General features: G+C 48.2%; 1 protein-coding gene across 1 annotated transcript in view; it reads right to left on the bottom strand.

The window, feature by feature from the left end:
- Nucleotides 1–22578, bottom strand: part of LOC136573564 (probable E3 ubiquitin-protein ligase HERC6) — a 131919-nt gene that overhangs the window by 65961 nt on the left and 43380 nt on the right. Inside the window, 2 exon segments of the mRNA XM_066574834.1 lie at nt 21132–21321; nt 22177–22273. Of these exon segments, the coding sequence (XP_066430931.1) occupies nt 21132–21321; nt 22177–22273 (287 nt within the window).

Raw genomic sequence — 22578 nt, 5'->3', positions numbered from 1 at the left:
GCTACAGCTTTCCGATGAAAGCCAAAACTACAAATGATGTCAGGAAGTGAAGGGCATATTGCTCAGCCGAGTGCTTATGCACCTTTGTTCTACAGGCTTCAAGTCTCCAGGCTCTAGCAACAGAAGCTTCTGAAATATCCCTTTGAAAAAGCTTCTTTGTGCTGTTAAAGACATGAAACAAGTAAAAAGTGCCATATGACCAAATGTAAATGTAACCAATGAAGTGCAGAATAAAATAAATCAAATAGAATTGCAAAACAATACATTCCCAAGTGCTTGCCCTGACCAGCAGAGCTACTAGGCTGCTAGCTTTCATCCAGGTAACAATCTACGTATAAGGGTCCATTCACACAATGAATTCATTCACACAAGTGAATCGCCGCATGTGCTATCTTTGGGTATTCCCTCGGAATGCCTAGCCCATTATTTTCAATGCAATCTTCAAAAACATCACATGGCACTCACATGCCATGTAATGTGCATGCGAGTACAATATGATGTCTCCCATTGAAGTCAATAATGCTCCGCCGTGAAGAATCGAACACTGGCAAGCGCAATATTGGCCAGAGTTTCTTTGCCCAATGATACTCATTTGAATGTAGCCTAGCCTTGGTCATTGTCTCCTTCTTTCTTCCCCTCTAAATATCTTCTTATACTGAGGCTACATTCATATGTGTCAGGAAAACCAGGGAAAGCAGGAGTTGGGGGTTCCTGCAATGTAGCCCACAACCCCTGTCCCTGCCTACTTGCCTCCACTCCTGGCTAACCCCAGGCGGGCAACTGGGCGACGGTCCCTACACTGGCTAGGGGAATGCTGGGGAAATCCACAATCCCTGGAAACAGAAAACAAACGGACAGACAAACAGGCAACCTGAGCGAAGCACAAAGGAAAAACCGCAACCCAGTCCAGGAGCAAGCCAAGGTCAAGCACAAAAGTCAGTCCGGAGAAACACAGTACAGAAGGAGGAGACGAAGTCAGGTCAGGGGAAAAGCCGAGGTCAAAACACTAGTAAACAGGAATACAAGGTACCGCTGGTGAGTGCAAGGAAGCCTATACAAACACTGGCAGTGTCCAGAAGCAACTGAGGGGTTTAAATGCTGTCAGAGCTCCCGCCCCAGCAGCTGATTGGGGCAGAGCACCTGACAGCAGCAGGACAATCGGAAATGCTGGTAGAACCTCCCTCAGCACTAGCAGACCAGGCTAGGTTGTTCTGTATTATGGTTTCTCCAGCAGGCATTGGGGTATTTTGCCGCTTCCGAATTATATCGTGTGCACACATCGTCGACCAGAATCAGACACAAATGCTGGTCTAAAACTGGGAGAGTCTCTACAATGTGTAGAGGCTCAAGCCTTTTATTATAACACATGACAACCGCCTTTAATGGGCGTGCAACAGATTACATCAGTAACATATAGGATTCTCATTTGTCGGATCATATAGAATCTCCCACCTCTCTGCCCACCCTCTTCCAAGTGCTGATGTAGTATGGACTTTTGTCCTAGCTGAAGTCAGCTCCGTGTAGTGATGAATCATTGTTTAACTAGCTTCAGGATGGGAGTGGAAGGGGGCCTAGGTAAACACTCAGTATTGAACACAGATCTACACAACACTATGGCCCTTAACTCTTAGAGGCTTCTTGTGTAACTTCTATGTACTTAGCTAACATTAACATCATACATCCATTGTCTAGCAAATACCATGATTAGATTGTGTGTGTGTCCTTTAAACTCCTGAGCTAAAAGTCATTACAATAGCAAAATACATTTACGTTATACAAATCGATAGACATTTTATACCAAATAATCATCATGTCTATCACAATCCCCCCTTAAAATGTCTATCCTCTAATTCTCTATCTAATTTTCACAGTTCTCTGCGCATGAGCCTATAACTGGAGCGCGTTGAAGGTTCGTTTTAGGGTCTTCAAGGGGGTGTAGGACTTGTCCACTCCTTCTGGGGATGCATCCAGCAAACTCATGGTGGGAGCGGCTTTTCCAGCATCAGTTTCACAGGTCTCTCTGACACAGAGGATAACACAGCAGACTAGAACAGGAAAGATAACCATTAGTTCACATACAACAGCGACGCCCGTCTGTGCCAGGATCCTTTACCACCCGCTCATCCATGGCGAGTGCTGGTCCCAAAAGTTAGCTCTTTTTAGTTAGTGCGGTCAGCCTCTTAATGGCAACTGCGTCTTTACCCGCAGGTCACGTGTCGTCTAGGATGTAGGTACAACAAGTCTCCCCTATCATCTTACAGACACTCCCCTTTTTAGCTAAAGTCATATCTAAGGTCATTCTATTTTGAAAAGTCATAGTCGAGGTAGGTCCTATTGGTCGACTAGTCCCTATAAGGCGACTCTAGTATAATTTATAAACCGCTGCTAATTATAATAAACATAATTAATCCAATCAATGTTTATTTACCATAATGACCAGGAAAATGGACTCGAATCTAGTTTTAACTTGGTCTCTAATTTTTAAAAGTTGTCAGGTACCCCCCTTGGCTATCCTATGATGTCAATGTATACGTGTAGATCAAAACTACCACCAGGGGTCTCTCTTCTCGCTGTAGCATAATGTTACAATACTAGTAGCGTGCACAGGTACGCACGGCGTGGGACTCCCTAATCTTCACCCACACCAATGTCCCTCCTGGAGATAGTCCTAATGGTGAACACGTCCAGGTCGCCTCACCCTGACCCTACACTACCTAGTGACAAGACTGGAAGGAACCGCCGTACCTATGCGGAAAACAAGAATAGACCAACATGACAGGATAACCACAAAACACAGACTGAGTTGGATCGAGATAAATTAACTATTGGGGGTCACCTCATTATCCTCAATGTTGTCTGATAGGATGTGGAGGAGCATAAGGGCTTTACTAAGGCACACTCCCCTGTCCAATTACCCTCCAGGCGGGTCCTCTACCTCCTGTCACTACAAAGCCAGTAAACGTCTCCTAAGGACTGAACCTGATTCTGTGTCCATTCCCCTCCTATCGTACCGTAGGAGGAGCAATACCCGTTGGTGAGTTCCCCAAAAATCTCCCTCCACCCTGCCTATTTGCCCGGCAGGTGTAGTTTCCAGGGTAGTCAGTAACACTCTCTCCGGTGCAAAACACTTAAGTAGTTATAGAGTATTCCTTCTTCCACTTCTCACAAGCAGTGTAATTAGCGGAAATGTTCGTGAAGAGACTAATAAACCACTCTTCAGCATCTACAGGGAGATTTAGGGGGACCATCCCCGAGTGTAGTCGGGCACTACCGCACACGCAACAGTTAGACTTGTTGCTCCTGTTAGCATTGTACCTCATCAACTCCAACCAGAGATTCTGGTCAGAGTAGCCAGTCGCTACTGTCAAGGTGTCCTCAAAAGGTAGGGTCGGCTATGATCATCATATTCGTCAAGGTCTTTATCTTACGGCGGAGGGGGTTAATTATGGGCACGGGACTAAGTGAAGGCTTCCATTCGGCTGCATCTACCATACCCCTTATTTTAAACTTCCCTAAGGGATCTGTCCTCCCGTACCAGTATGTCCCCAGACTATAACTCCCTCCGTCCCCCGGGCTTGGATCTCCCATGGTTAATGTAAAAACCGCATTAAAACCAAGCAACATACTAAGTTCAGCCTTCCAATACCTGCTGTCCTTATTATTCTCAAGGAGGGTTATACGACTAATTAGGGATTTCCCGCTCTTATCTTTCTTATTTAAGGCACTTCGCGGTTTATAGGACTAGTCTGTTCCTGCATTCCATCCCACTAATCCCCAATAACGGCAGTCTTCTCCCCAGACGTTATCAGTGGCGCAAACATATTGTATTCCCCGGGTATATAAGTCATATAACCAGCTGGACTGAGCTAAATCTGGCCTGCGGTGGGATCTTGCGCCTAGACACGGGACCACAGTACAATAGTCGAAGGAATATGCGGCTACTTGAGCATTGGACGAGTTATACCAGAAGGTAACCATACCCCCATATTCTTCCGACTAAGGATTCCAGTTGCCACCCTCCTCTCTCACTAGCCCTAACCAGAGTAATGTCCTTGGCACAACTAAGACTGGTCTCCCGGATCTGAAGCTTTCTTACAGTATGAAGCATGGATCCATGTAAGTCTTTCGGCTAGTTTCACAGCTGTGGCAGTAGTCAGAAGCACCTGGTAGGGGCCATCAAATCGGGGCTCAGGAGGGTGCTTCCTGGGCAACTTCTTGACGCACACCCAATCCCCAGGCTGCAAGATATGTGTCCCAGTGTCTGCCTCTGAGTCTGGAAGAGAACACCTGTGCATAGGCTTTGGTTAGATCTTTAACAACGGAAATCACATACTCAGTCAACACATCAGATTGTAATTGTGACTACTGAGGATAGTAACGACCTAGCCTTGGGGCTAGCCCAAACAATCTTGTAGGGAGATAATGTATAATCCCCCCTGGGTTCATATCTAACACTGTATAAGGCTATTGGATGACAGTCTTTCCAAAGTGGCATCATTTTTAAGTATCTTACTTTTTAGCGTGCCACTACGTCTCTCCACCTTTCCACTACTCTAAAGATGGTAGAGTATGTAAAAGGCCTGGGATACACCCAGAGCAGACATGACATGTTACATTCACCTGCGAAGTTTATACCTCTGTCTGACTCTGAATCACTTCTGGTACCCCATAGTCACAGTTTACCTCGTTCATGAGCTTCTTTGCGGTTACCTACTTGTTTGCCTTGGTAACAGGGTCAGCCTCCAACCTGCAAAGACATCAACAACAACAAGCACGTATTCATACTTCCCAACAAGTGGGAGCTGAACGTAGTCAATTTGCAATCCCTGAAATGGGTAGAGTGGTCCCGGCAAGTGTGATGTGGCAAATTTACTTCTGCCCTGACTCACCCATGGCATAGATCATGCTAAACCGGACAAATGATGCAGCAGCTACAGAGAACCCAGAAGTCACCCATCGTCTTTCAAGCGTCATCGTCATTGCTGGTTTACTAGGTGGGTCTTTCCGTCCATCAGCTGGGCCATCATGGGATACAGGAACTGTGGTGGGCAAGTGTTGTTGACCGTTCACCACACGCTGTCCTGTTTCTGCTGCTCCCATATTAGTCCATTTATTCTTTCCTTCCTTGCTGGCTTGTAACTGTAAAAGTCTTTTAGCATATCAAAGTCCAAATTTTTGTCAATGTCCAAAGTTTTTTACCACTGACTCATTCTGTCAGTATCTTTCTTCTTTCTTCCACGGCTTGAGGGCCGCTGCCTTTGCTATGCTGTCAGCGAGGGTGTCGTCTCTCGCCTCTCCAGTGTAGGACTCGGTGCGAACTCTCAACTTTGTCAGGTAGAAGTAGGGCCTCCATGCGACTCTGTACCGCTGCACCATTCTCAATTGGTTGTCCTGCTAAGGTAAAAAAACTGTCTGGCCTTCCATATTGGGCCGTAATCATGAGCTATGCCAAATGCATACCAGGAGTCAGTGTAAAGGGTTGCCGTCTTACCTCTCGCCACTCTACTCGCCTCAGTGAGGGCCTTCAATTCCGCTTCTTGTACTGTGACATGCGGAGGCAGAGTTTCTGCTTCTAGGACATCTTGTTGTGTGACCACTGCATATCCAATGTGGAGTCATCAATCCTCACCCTGGTACCATCTGCAAAAAGCTCAACATATGCATTATCAACAGAGGCTCTGGTAACTGTTTGCATACCTGCAGTTTCTTACTGTATTAGTACTAAATAATCGTGCTGATGTTCTATTTCACATGGCTCAGAATCTTGTTATCTTATTCCATTTATTTATTTTTTTCAAACCCAATAGCTGATCTACAACACCTAGATCATCTATGGCCCAGATCACCTCTGCCTCCCCCCTTTTGAACCGGAATACTCAATCGAAAAAAAGAGTAATTGCGTTCAAACTAGTAAACCAAGAGGCACAAAAACAAGCACTTTGTAGGTCAAGGTGACATTGTATGCAGCGAAGTCTGAGCGAAAATATCCTTTAGATTTTTTTTTGATTTTTTTTTCAGGTTGCAGTTAGCATTTTTTAACACAAGGGGGCGCCACACAATTAAAATTTAAGTCACCCAGTGTGATAGTATTTCAGGGTATGGCCAGCGTTTAGCTTTTACTCTCCTGTCGGAATATAATTATAGCTTCAGTGTAGACTGACACTAGAATATACCAAAGACTTAAAGAAAAACTAAAGAATACGGATGAATTAACATCCTACTCTGGGCAATTCAGTCCCTTTTTCTTCACATAAAAAGTAAAATTACTTCACCAAATTGCATGAAAAAGTTTGCTGGGTGACTATAGGGAAATTATTCCATCTGTAGGAGCCTTCCATAACATCATCTGTCTGAGCATCCATTGGAGAAGCGGGCAGTGGAAAACAGAGTCCCTGGGAACATGAGAGAGCGTCCCCTGTCATGTATTCCTGGTCTCTGCCCCCCATGCATCAACTCCAATCTTCCATGCACTATAAACCAGCTTAGTCATCTACTATGTCCCAAGCTGCATCTTCACAAAGGTTTGTTTCCCTGAACTTATCACACATCCAAAGTGGCCACATCTTGGAGCGTAACAAAGTCTGGTCAAACAAAAGCTTACTTCAGACAATCATGATGTTAGCACTGGATACAGTGGCATTGGGGAATATAGGCCTCCCAAGTGCAGCAAAATGGCCACCAGAGGCAGAAAGGGGCGGAGCTACAAATCTCCCAGGTGAAGCAAAATGGCTGCCGGAAGAAGGGGCGGGGCCAGGGGCAGCAGCACTTCCAGGTGAGGCAAAATGGCCGCTGGAGGAGGAAGGGGCGGGGTCAGGTCCTGTCCCGGATGGGGAGGGACCGGAAGTAACATCACACACCCTGAAAGTGAGCACATGGGGGGAAGTAACTTCAGGGTGGGGGCAGGCCTCACTACATTTACTGCAGAGTCACACTATGTGGGGTTGTAAACATTGCAAGCGCGGCCGCCATTACAGGGAGGGGCTGTAGTCAACACAAAGACATTACATTGTTCATTAGCAATACACATACCCCACTACATGCTTTCCCCTCTTGAATCTCTTAACTACGTTATACCTCCTCCTAGCAATCTAAAAACACCTTTCTTTCTGCTAGGCTTCCTGCTCATCTTCTGAAAACTTTCTACAACCTATCTTATCTGTCCATGACCTGACATTTCTTTCTGCAACTTTTCCTGGTCCTTTCCCATTGTTCAGTAAATTCTGCTCCCTTCCCTTCAGCAACCAAATCACAAGCTCTACGGCCTTTGTCCTTGCTCACTTTGCTCCCCATTCTCTAAACAACCTGCGTCTATGCCTAACCTTCTCAATCTGCTCAACTCTATTCTATTCGAAGTTTCTATTCATTCTATTCGAAGACACAGTAGTGTTTCTCTTGTAAAATCTGCTTTCTTCAAATCCTTCCAATATAACCTCTCTTTCCCACTCAGATTACAATGCACATTAATTCTACAAAACACAGGGAAAGACAAAGTAAACAGAAAGGGTTAATTGAGAAATGCTCTCAGTGGCTTAACTTCAGTCCACTCTCTTATCAGCACCCCTCCCCCAATAATCAACACTGCACATTCTTTCTATAGTACCAAACAGATGGGATTACTGGAGAATACCCACAACGGCTCAAGGTATATATCTCATCTACCTTTTTTAACAACCCACCGTCTAGTAATCCCCAAGAGCACTTCTTGTACACGTTCTAGACAGGACATTTTAGCTATACACAGAGACTGACGATTATTTTAAATGACCAAGAGTTTTCTGGAGACATCAGCCGTCACACCACGGCTATATTCACACGTATATACCTTTCCACATATGAGAACATAACATGCTCAGTCATAAAAGGTAAGTATACGTAGCATAAATCTTCCTAACCTCACTAGTTACCTAGGAGCACGTGTCTCTCCGGCGTGTTCCCTCAGACTTAAACAGCCGAGTCCGCCCTTCCGACACATTAACCCTCACAGAATTTATCTCTTGGTCTTGTATACACAGTGTTTAACCGTCTCAGACACAACAGCATGCAAAATACCCCTAGACAGGTAACATGGTGATTTTTCGAGTGGACAGACCTGTCTTTCAGTGAAGGTCCAGTCTGGATCAGATACAGGCAGATTTAGCAGTCAGAACCCAGATCACATCGGTAGATTTACATAAAGCAATCTTACCGTGTTCTGTAGATTTTCGGGCCCCTGAGTTCTGCGTGCCATCTGCCGATCTCTGTACGTTCCAGGCTGTGACCTCACAGATCCACTCGCCCAACCAAGGACGACACTGTTCTGTATTATGGTTTCTCCAGCAGGCATTGGGGTATTTTGCCGCTTCCGAATTATATCGTGTGCACACATCGTCGACCAGAATCAGACACAAATGCTGGTCTAAAACTGGGAGAGTCTCTACAATGTGTAGAGGCTCAAGCCTTTTATTATAACACATGACAACCGCCTTTAATGGGCGTGCAACAGATTACATCAGTAACATATAGGATTCTCATTTGTCGGATCATATAGAATCTCCCACCTCTCTGCCCACCCTCTTCCAAGTGCTGATGTAGTATGGACTTTTGTCCTAGCTGAAGACAGCTCCGTGTAGTGATGAATCATTGTTTAACTAGCTTCAGGATGGGAGTGGAAGGGGGCCTAGGTAAACACTCAGTATTGAACACAGATCTACACAACACTATGGCCCTTAACTCTTAGAGGCTTCTTGTGTAACTTCTATGTACTTCGCTAACATTAACATCATACATCCATTGTCTAGCAAATACCATGATTAGATTGTGTGTGTGTCCTTTAAACTCCTGAGCTAAAAGTCATTACAATAGCAAAATACATTTACGTTATACAAATCGATAGACATTTTATACCAAATAATCATCATGTCTATCACAAGGTCAGTGGAGATGCAGCAGGCTGCCATGGAAACAGGAACACGGCGCCGGGCAGCAGCTGCCATGCTCCTAGCACCTCTGTGCCGTGTAGGAGCCGGGCGGGCAGGGGTGATGACCAGCGTAGGAGTCCCCCTGCGTCACGCAATCGCAGCAGGGGCGACAGCGTCTGCCGTGCGGCCACGGCGACCCCGATAGCAGCCAATCCTGACAATATGGACAAGAGCAATATCAATCTTGCCAACGTGCAATTTTCATGGTGATGCAAAGCTTTTTTGATTTAAAAAAAAAAAAATCACATTGCTTTGTGTGAAATTGCGATCTCATGCGCATCAAAGGATCGCAAGTGTTTCCCACTGGCTTCAATAGAAAACATCATACTCACATATATATTGCGCGGCATGCGAGTGCCATGTGATGTCTTTCAAGGTTTCATTGAAAATAATGGGCGAGGCGTTCTGAGGAAACGCCGAAAGATAGAACTTGGAAAAAATAATCACTTGTGTGAATTAATCCATTCAAAAGAATGGATTACATATTCTTGCGAGTTTTGTGCACATCACATAAAACGCGAGAATATCAGTCGTAAGAATGCACCCTCATAGTTGCATTCTTTTCTCCCTGCCAAACTGAATCCCCTCCATCATCCCTTGTTCCTTATATCCTGTATAAGCTTATGTGACCTCGGTTCTTATCTGATATACAGTATTAGGGTGGGTTCACACGAGCATGCTTTTGTGTGTGCATACGCACGCACAAATACACGCTTGTATTTACAACAATGCATTCCTTATCGTGTGTGCACATGTCCGTACTTTGCAGGTGCGTGCCTGCAAAGATAGGACATGCGTGCACCATAGGGAATGCACGCATTGTTTTCAATGGAGCTGCGGCTGCTGCCGGCGGCTCCATTGAAAACAATGCTCTGCCAGCCCTCTGCATTCTTTTTCAGGGAAGGGCTTTACATATAAGCCCTTCCCTGAAAAAGAAACATTTTAGTGCAAAACAAAAAAAAATAAAAAAATAAAAAACTTACCTCTCCGCAGCTGCCGTGACCCCCCCAGGCATGAAGAACACATCTGCCGCATGCGGCAGATCTTTGCTTCACGCCCGCTAGTTAAAAGAATTCCCTGCTGCTACATCTGCCACATCTGTGGCAGATGCAGCAAAAGGAATTCTTTAATTCTCAACTGCAGCTGTCACACATGACAGCTGCGGTAGAGAATCCTGCTGCCAGCATCCCGTCAATGGCTTTTCAGGGAAGGGCTTCATTAGCCCTTCCCTGGAAAGCCATTTAAAAGAGTGTATTTAAAAAAAACTAAAATACTCACTTCCCTTCTCTGAAAAGCCCTTTCAAATAGTGTACAAAAAAAAATTATACTCACCTGCCAGGGCTCAGCCGCGGCTTCTGCAGCTGTCCCTGGCTCCATAGCTCCCCGGAGGGGATTTTATATTTAAAGCCCTTCCCTGAAATCAATTGCTGGCAGCAGAATCCTCTACCGCAGGAAACATCTGATGTGTTCTTCATCCCCGCGGGGGACACAGCAGCAGTAATTTTTTTATTTTTTTTACACTAAAATTTTTCTTTTTCAGGGAAGATGTTACGGCACTCTGCCCCCCCCCCCCCCCCCCCCGAGCGCCAGGTGGGGTGCCCTGATCTTCCTGCACCCCACTGTCCCTGCCTACTTGCCTCGGCCCTGGCTAACCCCAGGCGGACAACTGGGCGGCGGTCCCTGCGCTGGCTAGGGACTACCTAGATGGAACTACTAACGGGGGACAGAGTGCCGACAGAAGAGGCAGGTGGAACAGACCAACAGAACTCACAAAGCAGAGCAATGCTGGAGATGGAGCTCACAGGAAAACTGAAAGGACACTGACGAGCAACTAGAGCAGACTGAGACAGACCTGACTAGAGGCTAGCAAAACCAATAACTGGCAGTGAGCTCAGGTCACTGCCAGCCTTTTAACTTAAAGCCTCCGCCCGGGGGCGGAGGGTGGGAGGAGCTGACTCTCCCCCTGTTGCACCGAAGGGACAAAAGGTTTCAATAGCGACTTATGGAATACCTTGTGAACCCTCCATGTGGCTGGCAACCCCAGCTCGTAGGCGAGTGGGTTCACCACACGTGTGATGGCAAACGGCCCCACGTAACGTGGCGCCAGCTTCAAGGACGGGACCCGCAATTTGAGATTTTTAGAAGACAGGTATACCTTCTGTCCCACCCTGTAAGGTTCAGACACAGACAGACTCTTCCCACTACGCAACTGCATACGGGTCCCCGCTGCCTCCAAGTTTCTCTGTACCTCTTTCCATACTCCCCGAAGCGTATCTGTGGCGTCATCAGCTGCTGGACAGACCGACGGAGTAGGGATTGCTGTAAGGAAGTGAGGGTGCTGACCGTAAACACAAAAAAATGGAGACACCCCAGTGGAAGAACAAAGGTGGCTGTTTAGTGCAAACTCTGCCAACGGCAGGAACTCTGCCCACTGATGAGCCTTTTTGCTAGCAAACAACCGTAAATATTGCACTAAATCTTGGTTCTTCCGCTCAGTCTGACCATTAGTCTGTGGGTGGAACGCTGAAAAGAAGGAAAGGGACGTTCTCAGGTTTCTGCAGAAGGCACGCCAAAACTGCGAAACGAACTGAACCCCGCGATCAGATACAATATTTTGGGGGACCCCATGTAGGCGGATTATTTCCTTTACAAAAATCATGGCGAATTCTTTTGCCGAGGGTAGCTTTTTTAACGCCACAAAATGTGCCATCTTTGAGAATCGGTCGACCACCACTAAGATAGTGGTGCACTTCTGGGATTCTGGTAGGTCAGTGATGAAATCTACCGATAAGTGCGACCATGGACTGGAAGGAACCGGTAGCGGTCTCAGAGGACCCTCCGGAGGATGCCGACGACTCTTATTATGAGCACAGACCATGCAACCCCTCACAAAGTTGCGGATCTCCTGAGACATGCCTGGCCACCAAAAGTGTCTGGAACAAAGCTCCAGGGTCCCCTGAAACCCTGGATGCCCGGCGAGAACCGACGAGTGAGACTCATCCATGACTCTAGGGCGTAGGGTCTCTGGCACAAACCATCTGCCCTCCGGCACCCCCGAAGGGGCGTCCTGCTGAGCATCCTGTAGTTGAGGGACAAAGTTAGACTCTACAGCTGCCACCACCACGCTGGGGGCTAAGATATTCTCGGGAGTCATGGTCTCACTATCCGGGACCCCGAAACTCCGTGACAGGGCGTCCGCCTTCACGTTCTTCTCCCCTGGGATATATGTCACGATGAAATTAAACCTGGTGAAGAACAACGCCCACCTGGCTTGACGAGCTGTGAGTCTTTTAGCATTGGCGAGATATACCAGATTCTTGTGATCAGTGTACAAGGTAATTGGGTGTCTAGCCCCCTCGAGATGGTGTCGCCACTCTTCCAGAGCCCATTTGATAGCCAATAATTCGCGGTTACCCACGTCGTAGTTGCGTTCTGCTGAATTAAACTTTTGCGAAAAGAACGCACATGGGCTATAACCAGATCTCCCACTGACTTCCTGCGACAATTCTGCTCCTGTCCCCACCTCAGACGCATCTACCTCAATGAAAAAGGGTAGTCGTGCGTCCGGCTGTATTAGCACCGGGGCAGTCGTAAATGCCCTCTTTAGATGACTAAAGGCCTCAAGGGCTGCAGGTGACCATTTTACCAAGTTGGCCCCCTTCTTGGTCAGGTCGGTCAGGGGTTGCGCAATAACTGAGTAATTCCTAATGAATTTGCGGTAAAAATTTGCAAAACCTAAGAACCTCTGGAGGGCATTGAGGTTGTCTGGTCTGACCCATTGGGAGATTGCTGCTACCTTATCAGACTCCATCTGAATCTCCGTGGGTGAAATTACATAACCAAGGAAAGATACTTGTTTAGAACCAAATGTGCATTTCTCTAACTTGACAAAAAGTTGATACTCGCGCAAACGGGTCAGGACCAACCTCAGGTGCCGCACATGTGAATCCCAGTCAGGCGAGTACACCAGAATGTCATCAAGGTAGATGACTAGAAATACCCCCAGGAAGTCGTGAAAGACAGCGTTCATAAAAGCCTGAAACACAGCGGGGGCGTTACAGAGACCGAAAGGCATGACCAGACATTCAAAATGTCCTAACGGGGTGTTGAACGCTGTCTTCCATTCATCTCCCTCTCTAATGCGAATTAAATTGTAAGCCCCCCGCAGGTCCAGTTTGGAGAACCAGTGGGCCCCTACCACCTGATTCAACAAGTCAGGAATCAGGGGCAAGGAGCACTGGTTCTTCACTGTGATTTTGTTCAAGGCCCAATAATCCACACAAGGCCTTAGTGTCCCGTCCTTCTTTTCTACAAAGAAGAGACCTGCCCCGGCAGGGGACCTGGACGGCCGGATATGTTGGTTGGCCAGAGCCTCCGAGATATAGGACTTGAGGGCCTCATGCTCACGACCGGACAAATTGAAAATGGCTCCCTTAGGGATGGGACTGTCGGGAATCAGATCAATACCACAGTCCCACTCCCTATAAGGCGGCAGAGCCTTAGACAGTTTTCTGGAGAATACATCCTGAAAGTCTGCCAAATACTCCGGAATGAGTATCTGCGGAGCACACAGCTATGGTAGACAGGTGATTATGACAGGATGCACCCCAATGAGTCAATTCCCGGGTGGACCAATCAAATTGGGGGTTGTGCAGTGCCAACCAGGGCATACCAAGCACCACATCAACCGATATTTTTTCCATAAACAGGAAAGACAGTTCTTCCGAGTGGAGAACCCCCACCGTGAACTGTAATCCTGTCGTCCTCCATCGTACCAGGCCTGTAGAGAGAGGGGTAGCATCAATACTGATAAAATGAATTGGCGACTCCAGCGCCACAAATTCTGCCATCAGGGGATTCACGAAACTCATGCTTATCAGGTTAGCGGCTGCTCCGGAATCAATCAACGCCTTCCCGGGTCGGGAAAAATTCCGGAATCTAACCTGACAAGGTGCCAACAGTTTAGGACGTACCTGAAGTCCTAGGCGATCCTCCCTACAATCGCCTAGGACTCGGAGCTCTTCCGCCGGTTCAGACTGTGAGCGCTGAAGCCTCAGGGGGCAGGTGATCACCCGATGTCCAGCTTTCCCGCAGTAGAAGCAGAGATGATGCAACAAACTAATCCGGCGTCGCTCTTTGGGGTCCAGTGGGTCCGCTTCCATCAGCTCGGGAACAGAGACAGGTACGGAAGAAGAGGGAACAGGACAAATGACCTCCCTGACCCTACGGGCCTGTCTATCCTGTTTCCTAGACCTTAGCCTCCTATCTGCCTTCACCGCTAGCTCCATGGCCTCCCTTAGGGACCCGGGAACGGGATGGGAAATCAACAGGTCTTTTACCGCATCCGAGAGGCCCTGCAGAAAAACGTCCTTCAGAGCGCTATCGTTCCATGCAGTATCACCTGCATAGCGTCTGAAGTTGGAGCAATAATCCTCCACGCAAAGCGACCCCTGCCGCAGCGCCAACAACCGCGAAACCACCAAACCCGCTCGGTCCGGTTCGTTGAAGATACCTCCGAGTTCCTGAAAAATTGCATCCACGGCCTGCAGACAAGGGGAACCCTCGGGAATGGAAAAGGCCCGCAGCAGGGACATTATCAGCACGACCCTCTGAGCCTCCGACTCGGAGGAACGGGGAAGCATCCGAAAAAACAGGCGACACGCCTGTTGGAAAACAAAAAACTGGTTCCTCTCCCCAGATGTCATTAACTCCACCTACCAAGATGGCGCTGCCCAGGGACTGACCGGAGTGAAGACATCTCCTTTTCATTAAGGTATTTATATCGGTGTTTTGTATGTATTGTTTATTGGACTTGAGAAAGGTACCAAGGAGGTACTGAAACGCGTTGTCCGCTCTACACGTGTGTGTTGCACGCATACGGCATTTGTGTCTGTCCGCTCTACACGTGTGTGTTGTACACATGCGGCATTTGTGTTTGGAGAAGGATAATAAACCTGTGAAGAATCTTTCTTATACATTGGTCGTAAGAAGATTGGTTTGATCATTCGGAGTCTTCACTACAAGGAGGGGGATTCTGCATCACATACCCCCCTCCTATAGAGTAAGTGTTTATTTATCATCTTACTTATGTAATAGAGACAAAAAAATCTTTTTATTCTCACCATCTCTGGCAGCGCAGAGTTTTTTTTAACAGTTTATTGTTTTCTTGTCTTTTTGGGGGCTCTCTACTGAGAACCCCCTTTCACCCTGCAGCTCTCCCTATGTTTTGGTGATTTGAGATCGGTGACTTCAAAAGGGAACAACAGGACGTTGTGGCGCACATTCCATTTGTTTTTTTAGTTTACTAGAGATGAGCGAGCACCAAAATGCTCGGGTGCTCGTTACTCGGGACGAAATTTTCGCGATACTCGAGGGTTCGTTTCGAGTAACGTACCCCATTGAAGTCAATGGGCGACCCGAGCATTTTTGTATATCGCCGATGCTCGCTAAGGTTTCCATTTGTGAAAATCTGGGCAATTCAAGAAAGTGATGGGAACGACACAGCAACGGATAGGGCAGGCGAGGGGCTACATGTTGGGCTGCATCTCAAGGTCCCAGGTCCCACTATTAAGCCACAATAGCGGCAAGAGTGCCCCCCCCTCCCAACAATTTTTACTTCTGAAAAGCCCTCATTAGCAATGCATACCTTAGCTAAGCACCACACTACCTCCAACGAAGCACAATCACTGCCTGCATGACACTCCGCTGCCACTTCTCCTGGGTTACATGCTGCCCAACCCCCCCGCACGACCCAGTGTCCACAGCGCACACCAAATTGTCCCTGTGCAGCCTTCAGCTGCCCTCATGCCACGCCACCCTCATGTCTATTTATAAGTGCGTCTGCCATGAGGAGGAACCGCAGGCACACACTGCAGAGGGTTGGCACGGCTAGGCAGCGACCCTCTTTAAAAGGGGCGGGGCGATAGCCCACAATGCTGTACAGAAGCAATGAGAAATATAATCCTGTGCCACCGCCATCAGGAGCTGCACACATGGGCATAGCAATGGGGAACCTATGTGCCACACACTATTCATTCTGTCAAGGTGTCTGCATGCCCCAGTCAGACCGCGTTTTTTTATAAATTGTCACAGGCAGGTAAACTGGGAATCCCCAACTCCGCAATGGGAATTCCGTGTGCACCCACAGCATGGGTGGCTCCCTGGAACCCACCCGCTGTACATAAATGTATCCCATTGCAGTGCCCTGGACAGCAGATCTAACGTCCGATTAAATGCAGGTGGGCTTCGGCCCACACTGCATGCCCCAACCTGACCGGGCTTTTTAATTCATAGACACAGGCAGGTACAACTCCCTATTGTGAAGTCCCTGTGGACCGACAGCATGGGTGGGTGCCAGGAAGCCACCGGCGGCACATAAATATATCCCATCGCATTGCCCATCACAGCTGAGGTAATGTCATGTTTAATGCACGTGGGCTTCGGCCCACACTGCATGCCCCAGTCAGACTGGGGTTCTTTAGAAGTGGACACATGTAGTTACAACTCCGTGTGGACCGACAGCATGGGTGGCTCCCTGGAACCCACCGGCGGTACATAAATATATCCCATTGCAGTGCCCAGCACAGCTGATGTAACGTCAGCTTTAATGCAGGTGGGCAAAAAATTAATTGGATTACACTGTAGGCGAGGGCCCCAAAAAATTGGTGTACCAACAGTACTAATGTACGTCAGAAAAATTGCCCATGCCCAACCAAGAGGGCAGGTGAAACCCATTAATCGCTTTGGTTAATGTGGCTTAATTGGTAACTAGGCCTGGAGGCAGCCCAGTTAAAATAAAAATTGGTTCAGGTGTAAGTTTCAACGCTTTAATGAGCATTGAAACGTATAAAAATTGTTTAGAAAAATTATATGACTGAGCCTTGAGGGCCTAAGAAAAATTGCCCGTTCGGCGTGATTACGTGAGGTTTCAGGAGGAGGAGCAGGAGGAGGAGGAGGAATATTATACACAGATTGATGAAGCAAAAATGTCCCCGTTTTTGATGGTGATAGAGAACGATGCTTCCATCCGCGGGTGCAGCCTACGTATTGCTTAGGAAACGCTGCTGTCCGCTGGTGAAGAAGAGAAGTCTGGGTAAATCCAGGCTTTGTTCATCTTGATGAGTGTAAGCCTGTCGGCACTGTCGGTTGACAGGCGGGTACGCTTATCCGTGATGATTCCCCCAGCCGCACTAAACACCCTCTCTGACAAGAAGCTAGCCGCAGGACAAGCAAGCACCTCCAGGGCATATAGCGCGAGTTCAGGCCACGTGTCCAGCTTCGACACCCAGTAGTTGTAGGGGGCAGAGGCGTCACGGAGGACGGTCGTGCGATCGGCTACATACTCCCTCACCATCCTTTTACAGTGCTCCCGCCAACTCAGCCTTGACTGGGGAGCGGTGACACAGTCTTGCTGGGGAGCCATAAAGCTGGCAAAGGCCTTGGAGAATGTTCCCCTGCCTGCGCTGTACATGCTGCCTGATCTCTGCGCCTCCCCTGCTACCTGGCCCTCGGAACTGCGCCTTCTGCCACTAGCGCTGTCGGATGGGAAGTTTACCATCAGTTTGTCCACCAGCGCCCTTTGGTATAGCATCATTCTCGAACCCCTTTCCTCTTCGGGAATGAGAGTGGAAAGGTTCTCCTTATACCGTGGGTCGAGCAGTGTGTACACCCAGTAATCCGTAGTGGCCAGAATGCGTGTAACGCGAGGGTCACGAGAAAGTCATCCTAACATGAAGTCAGCCATGTGTGCCAGGGTACCTGTACGCAACACATGGCTGTCCTTACTAGGAAGATCACTTTCAGGATCCTCTTCCTCCTCCTCCTCCTCCTCCTCCTCCGGCCATACACGCTGAAAGGATGACAGGCAAGCAGCATGGGTACTCTCAGCAGTGGGCCAAGCTGTCTTATCCCCCTCCTCCTCATGATCCTCCCCCTCCTCCTCCTCCTCAACGCGCTGAGATATAGACATGAGGGTGCTCTGACTATCCAGCGACATACTGTCTTCCCACGCCTCCGTTTCCGAGTGCAAAGCGTCTGCCTTTATGCTTTGCAGGGAACTTCTCAAGAGGCATAGCAGAGGAATGGTGACGCTAATGATTGCAGCATCCCCGCTCACCATCTGGGTAGACTCCTCAAAGTTTCCAAGGACCTGGCAGATGTCTGCCAACCAGGCCCACTCTTCTGTAAAGAATTGAGGAGGTTGACTCCCACTACGCCGTCCATGTTGGAGTTGGTATTCCACTATAGCTCTACGCTGCTCATAGAGCCTGGCCAACATGTGGAGCGTAGAGTTCCACCGTGTGGGCACGTCGCACAGCGGTCAGTGCACTGGCAGATTAAACCGATGTTGCAGGGTCCGCAGGGTGGCAGCGTCCGTCTTGGAGTTGCGGAAATGTGCGCTGACCCGGCGCACCTTTCCAAGCAGGTATGACAAAAGTGGGTAGCTTTTCAGAAAGCGCTGAACCACCAAATTAAAGACATGGGCCAGGCATGGCACGTGCGTGAGGCTGCCGAGCTGCAGAGCCGCCACCAGGTTACGGCCGTTGTCACACACGACCATGCCTGGTTGGAGGCTCAGCAGCGTAAGCCAGCGGTCGGTCTGCTCTGTCAGACCCTGCAGCAGTTCGTGGGCCGTGTGCCTCTTATCTTCTAAGCTGAGTAGTTTCAGCACGGCCTGCTGACGCTTGCCCACCGCTGTGCTGCCACGCCGCGCGACACCGACTGCTGGCGACGTGCTGCTGCTGCTGACACATCTTGATTGCGAGACAGAGGTTGCGTTGGAGGAGGAGGAGGAGGAGGGTGGTTTAGTGGAGGAAGCATACACCGCCGCAGATACCAGCACCGAGCTGGGGCCAGTGGGGGTGGGTAGGACGTGGGCAGTCCCAGGCTCTGACTCGGTCCCAGCCTCCACTAAATTCACCCAATGTGCCGTCAGGGAGATATAGTGGCCCTGCCCGGCTGTGCTTGTCCACGTGTCCGTTGTTAAGTGGACCTTGGCAGTAACCGCGTTGGTGAGGGCGCGTACAATGTTGCGGGAGACGTGGTCATGCAGGGCTGGGACGGCACATCGGGAAAAGTAGTGGCAACTGGGAACCGAGTAGCGCGGGGCCACCGCCGCCATCATGCTTTTGAAAGCCTCCGTTTCCACAAGCCTATACGGCAGCATCACCAGGCTGATCAATTTTGCAATGTGCATGTTTAACGCTTGAGCGTGCAGGTGCGTGGCGGCGTACTTGCGCTTGCGCTCAAACAGTGGCGCTAGCGACGTCTGGACGCTGCGCTGAGAGACATTGCTGGATGGGGCCGAGGACAGCGGAGGTGAGGGTGTGGGTGCAGGCCAGGAGACGGTAGTGCCTGTGTCTTCAGAGGGGGGTTGGATCTCAGTGGCAGGTTGGGGCACAGGGGGAGAGGCAGTGGTGCAAACCGGAGGCGGTGAACGGCCTTCGTCCCACCTTGTGGGGTGCTTGGCGATCATATGCCTGCGCATGCTGGTGGTGGTGGCTCCCCAGCTGATCTTGGCGTGACAAAGGTTGCACACCACTGTTCGTCGGTCGTCAGGCGTCTCTGTGAAAAACTGCCACACCGTAGAGCACCTTGACCTCTGCAGGGTGGCATGGCGCGAGGGTGCTGTTTGGGAAACAGTTGGTGGATTATTCGGTCTGGCCCTGCCTCTACCACTGGCCACCGCACTGGCTCGGCCTGTGCCCACACCCTGACTTGGGCCTCCGCGTCCTCGTCCGCGTCCTTGTCCTCTAGGCCTACCCCTACCCCTCAGCATGCTGTATTACCAGTAGTGCAGAAACAGAACGCTGTAATTAAATGTGCCACTTATTGGCCCGTGGTTGGAGGCTGACTTCGCTTACGGAACGCACAGCAGAGCCAGGAAATAATTTTGCTCAAGCCTGCTGTAACACATAGCTGGCTGCGTATGAATTAGGAGGACAACTACCCCCAGCACAGACCCAGTACACTGAGGACAGTCACAGGCAGCCTACATAGATTTTTTTTCACAAATGTTTTTGGAAAGGCCCACTGCCTATATTCAATAAATATGTCTTCTGTCCCTGCCTCACCACTACTGGCCCTGGAGTATGTAAAATAACTGCAGACTGTTGCACTGTAGACTGGAATACAGCGGTGATGTAACACCCAACACAGAGCCAGGAAATAATTTTGCGCAAGCCTGCTGTAACACTTAGCTGGCTGCGTATGAATTAGGAGGACAACTACCCCCAGCACAGACCCAGTACACTGAGGACAGTCACAGGCAGCCCAAATAGATTTTTTTTCACAAATGTTTTTGGAAAGGCCCACTGCCTATATTCAATAAATATGTCTTCTGTCCCTGCCTCACCACTACTGGCCCTGGAGTATGTAAAATAACTGCAGACTGTTGCACTGTGGACTGGAATACAGCGGTGATGTAACAGCCAACACAGAGCCAGGAAATAATTTTGCGCAAGCCTGCTGTAACACTTAGCTGGCTCTGTATGAATTAGGAGGACAACTACCCCCAGCACAGACCCAGTACACTGAGGACAGTCACAGGCAGCCCAAATAGATTTTTTTTCACAAATGTTTTTGGAAAGGCCCACTGCCTATATTCAATAAATATGTCTTCTGTCCCTGCCTCACCACCACTACTGGCCCTGGACTATGTATAATTACTGCAGGGCGCAATGCTCTCCACGGCCGATATACAAAAAAAAAAATGTGCAACACTGCAAAAAGCAGCCTCCACACTACTGCACATGGTTAGATGTGGCCCTAAGAAGGACCGTTGGGGTTCTTGAAGCCTAAAATACTCCTAACACTCTCCCTATAGCAGCTCTGGCACCAGCAGCACTTTCCCTGAGCTATGTCAGAATGCATCTGTGGCGAGCCGCGGGAGGGGCTGATTTATATACACGGGTGACACCTGATCTCGCCAGCCACTCACTGCAGTGGGGTGGTATAGGGCTTGAACGTCGCAGGGGGAAGTTGTAATGCCTTCCCTGTCTTTCTATTGGCCGGAAAAGCGCGCTAACGTCTCAGAGATGAAAGTGACTCGAATATCACGTGGTACTCGTCACGAGTAACGAGCATCTCGAACACGCTAATACTCGAACGAGTATCAAGCTCGGATGAGTACGTTCGCTCATCTCTAGTTTTTACATGTAAAAGGTAGGAACATACCCAACATTTGCAAAGCATTTGAGCTGAGATTGGTTATAGCCTGTGCCAAAGGAGCTGCTAATGGCAAGCAGACGTTGATATCATGCATTACGGGGCATTCTGGGAATAAAAGAAATACAGAATTAGCCTCAAAGAGACTTGGAAGATTCTCAGTTGCTGGAATTAGTTCATCCTTCAAACTGGAACATATCTGAGAGGATGCAAGAAAAACATACAGTAATAGTATTAGACATTATACGGTAATGGGCATTACACAGTTTTAATTTAAATTGGAATCACAGTCATAATGATCTTCTGATATGTTAAAGGTGCGTTTAGACTGAGCAATTATAGTTAAAACGAACAAAAATCGTTCAGTCTAAATGCCAGCTAATGACTGAATGACGAATGCAGTGAGCGATCCGCAATGCATCCACAATTCAATTGCGGATGCATTGCGGATTTGTAGGCATATACCCCTCTGGTTGCTTGGAGACCATTTTAACTAGTAGAAGCACATGCACTTTTTTTATGCATGTGAAAAACACATGTACAGTGATGCGTTTTAAATGCTGAAATTCATTGCAATCACCAAAAAACTGCAACAAAATAGAGTGCGATATAGGTCCCTCGCCTGTGTGAATGCAATCTTATACTCTATTCTCCTCAGTACAAGAAAGTGCAGCTTCTTGCACTGTAGATTTCCAATTATGTTGGTTTGCAGTCTACTATGGCAGGGGTCTTATTTAGTCTCCATGAAATTAAAAAAAGTTATGTCTCCTACAAAAAATTACTTGGATGTCTTTCTTGAGCATTACAATATTCCATGTTACAATCACTAATAACTTCCGAAGGGTCAGTGATCCCAGGAATATTCTGGTTGCCAGATTGGAGTCAGGATAGAATCTTTTTCCCTTTAATGAGGATAATTGGCTTCTACTTCATTGTTTTGTTTTGCCTTCCTCTGGATTAACATGGGGGGGGGGGGCGAGAGGGAGGGGAAGGGTAATAGGCTGAACTGGATGGACATATGTATTTTTTTGACCTTACATACAATGTTACTTACAATGTCAGCAATCCACTTGTTTTGGCACAATTTTGTAAATAATTCACTTGCGTCATGAAGATCCACCATTGGGAGAGATGGGTCAGATGAAGAGGCACTATGGAAGGGAAAAAACTATTTCATTGATGTAATAGATTGTACATGACAGTTCATTTGCTGAGAAATAATGTATGATACTGTTGGGCAACTAAGTTTACTAGCATATGTAAATACAGCTATAGGCTTTAGCTAACAATAGGGATTTCTAGTACTGTGGGTCATTTTAAGAAGGTTGCGTCTGCAAGTTATCCCCCGTCCACTTTTGCAACTTTATTCTCCTCCAGTGCATCTAATTGAAGAAACTTTGCAAATAGCCCTGATTAAAAATATGCTGTTTTGTATCTACAACACACGTGTTTCCAT

The sequence above is a fragment of the Eleutherodactylus coqui genome, chromosome 7 (genome assembly GCF_035609145.1).
Source record: "Eleutherodactylus coqui strain aEleCoq1 chromosome 7, aEleCoq1.hap1, whole genome shotgun sequence".
Lineage (NCBI taxonomy): Eukaryota > Metazoa > Chordata > Amphibia > Anura > Eleutherodactylidae > Eleutherodactylus > Eleutherodactylus coqui.
Note: the sequence above shows the minus strand (reverse complement) of the source record. Positions and strands in the feature narration are given on the sequence as shown.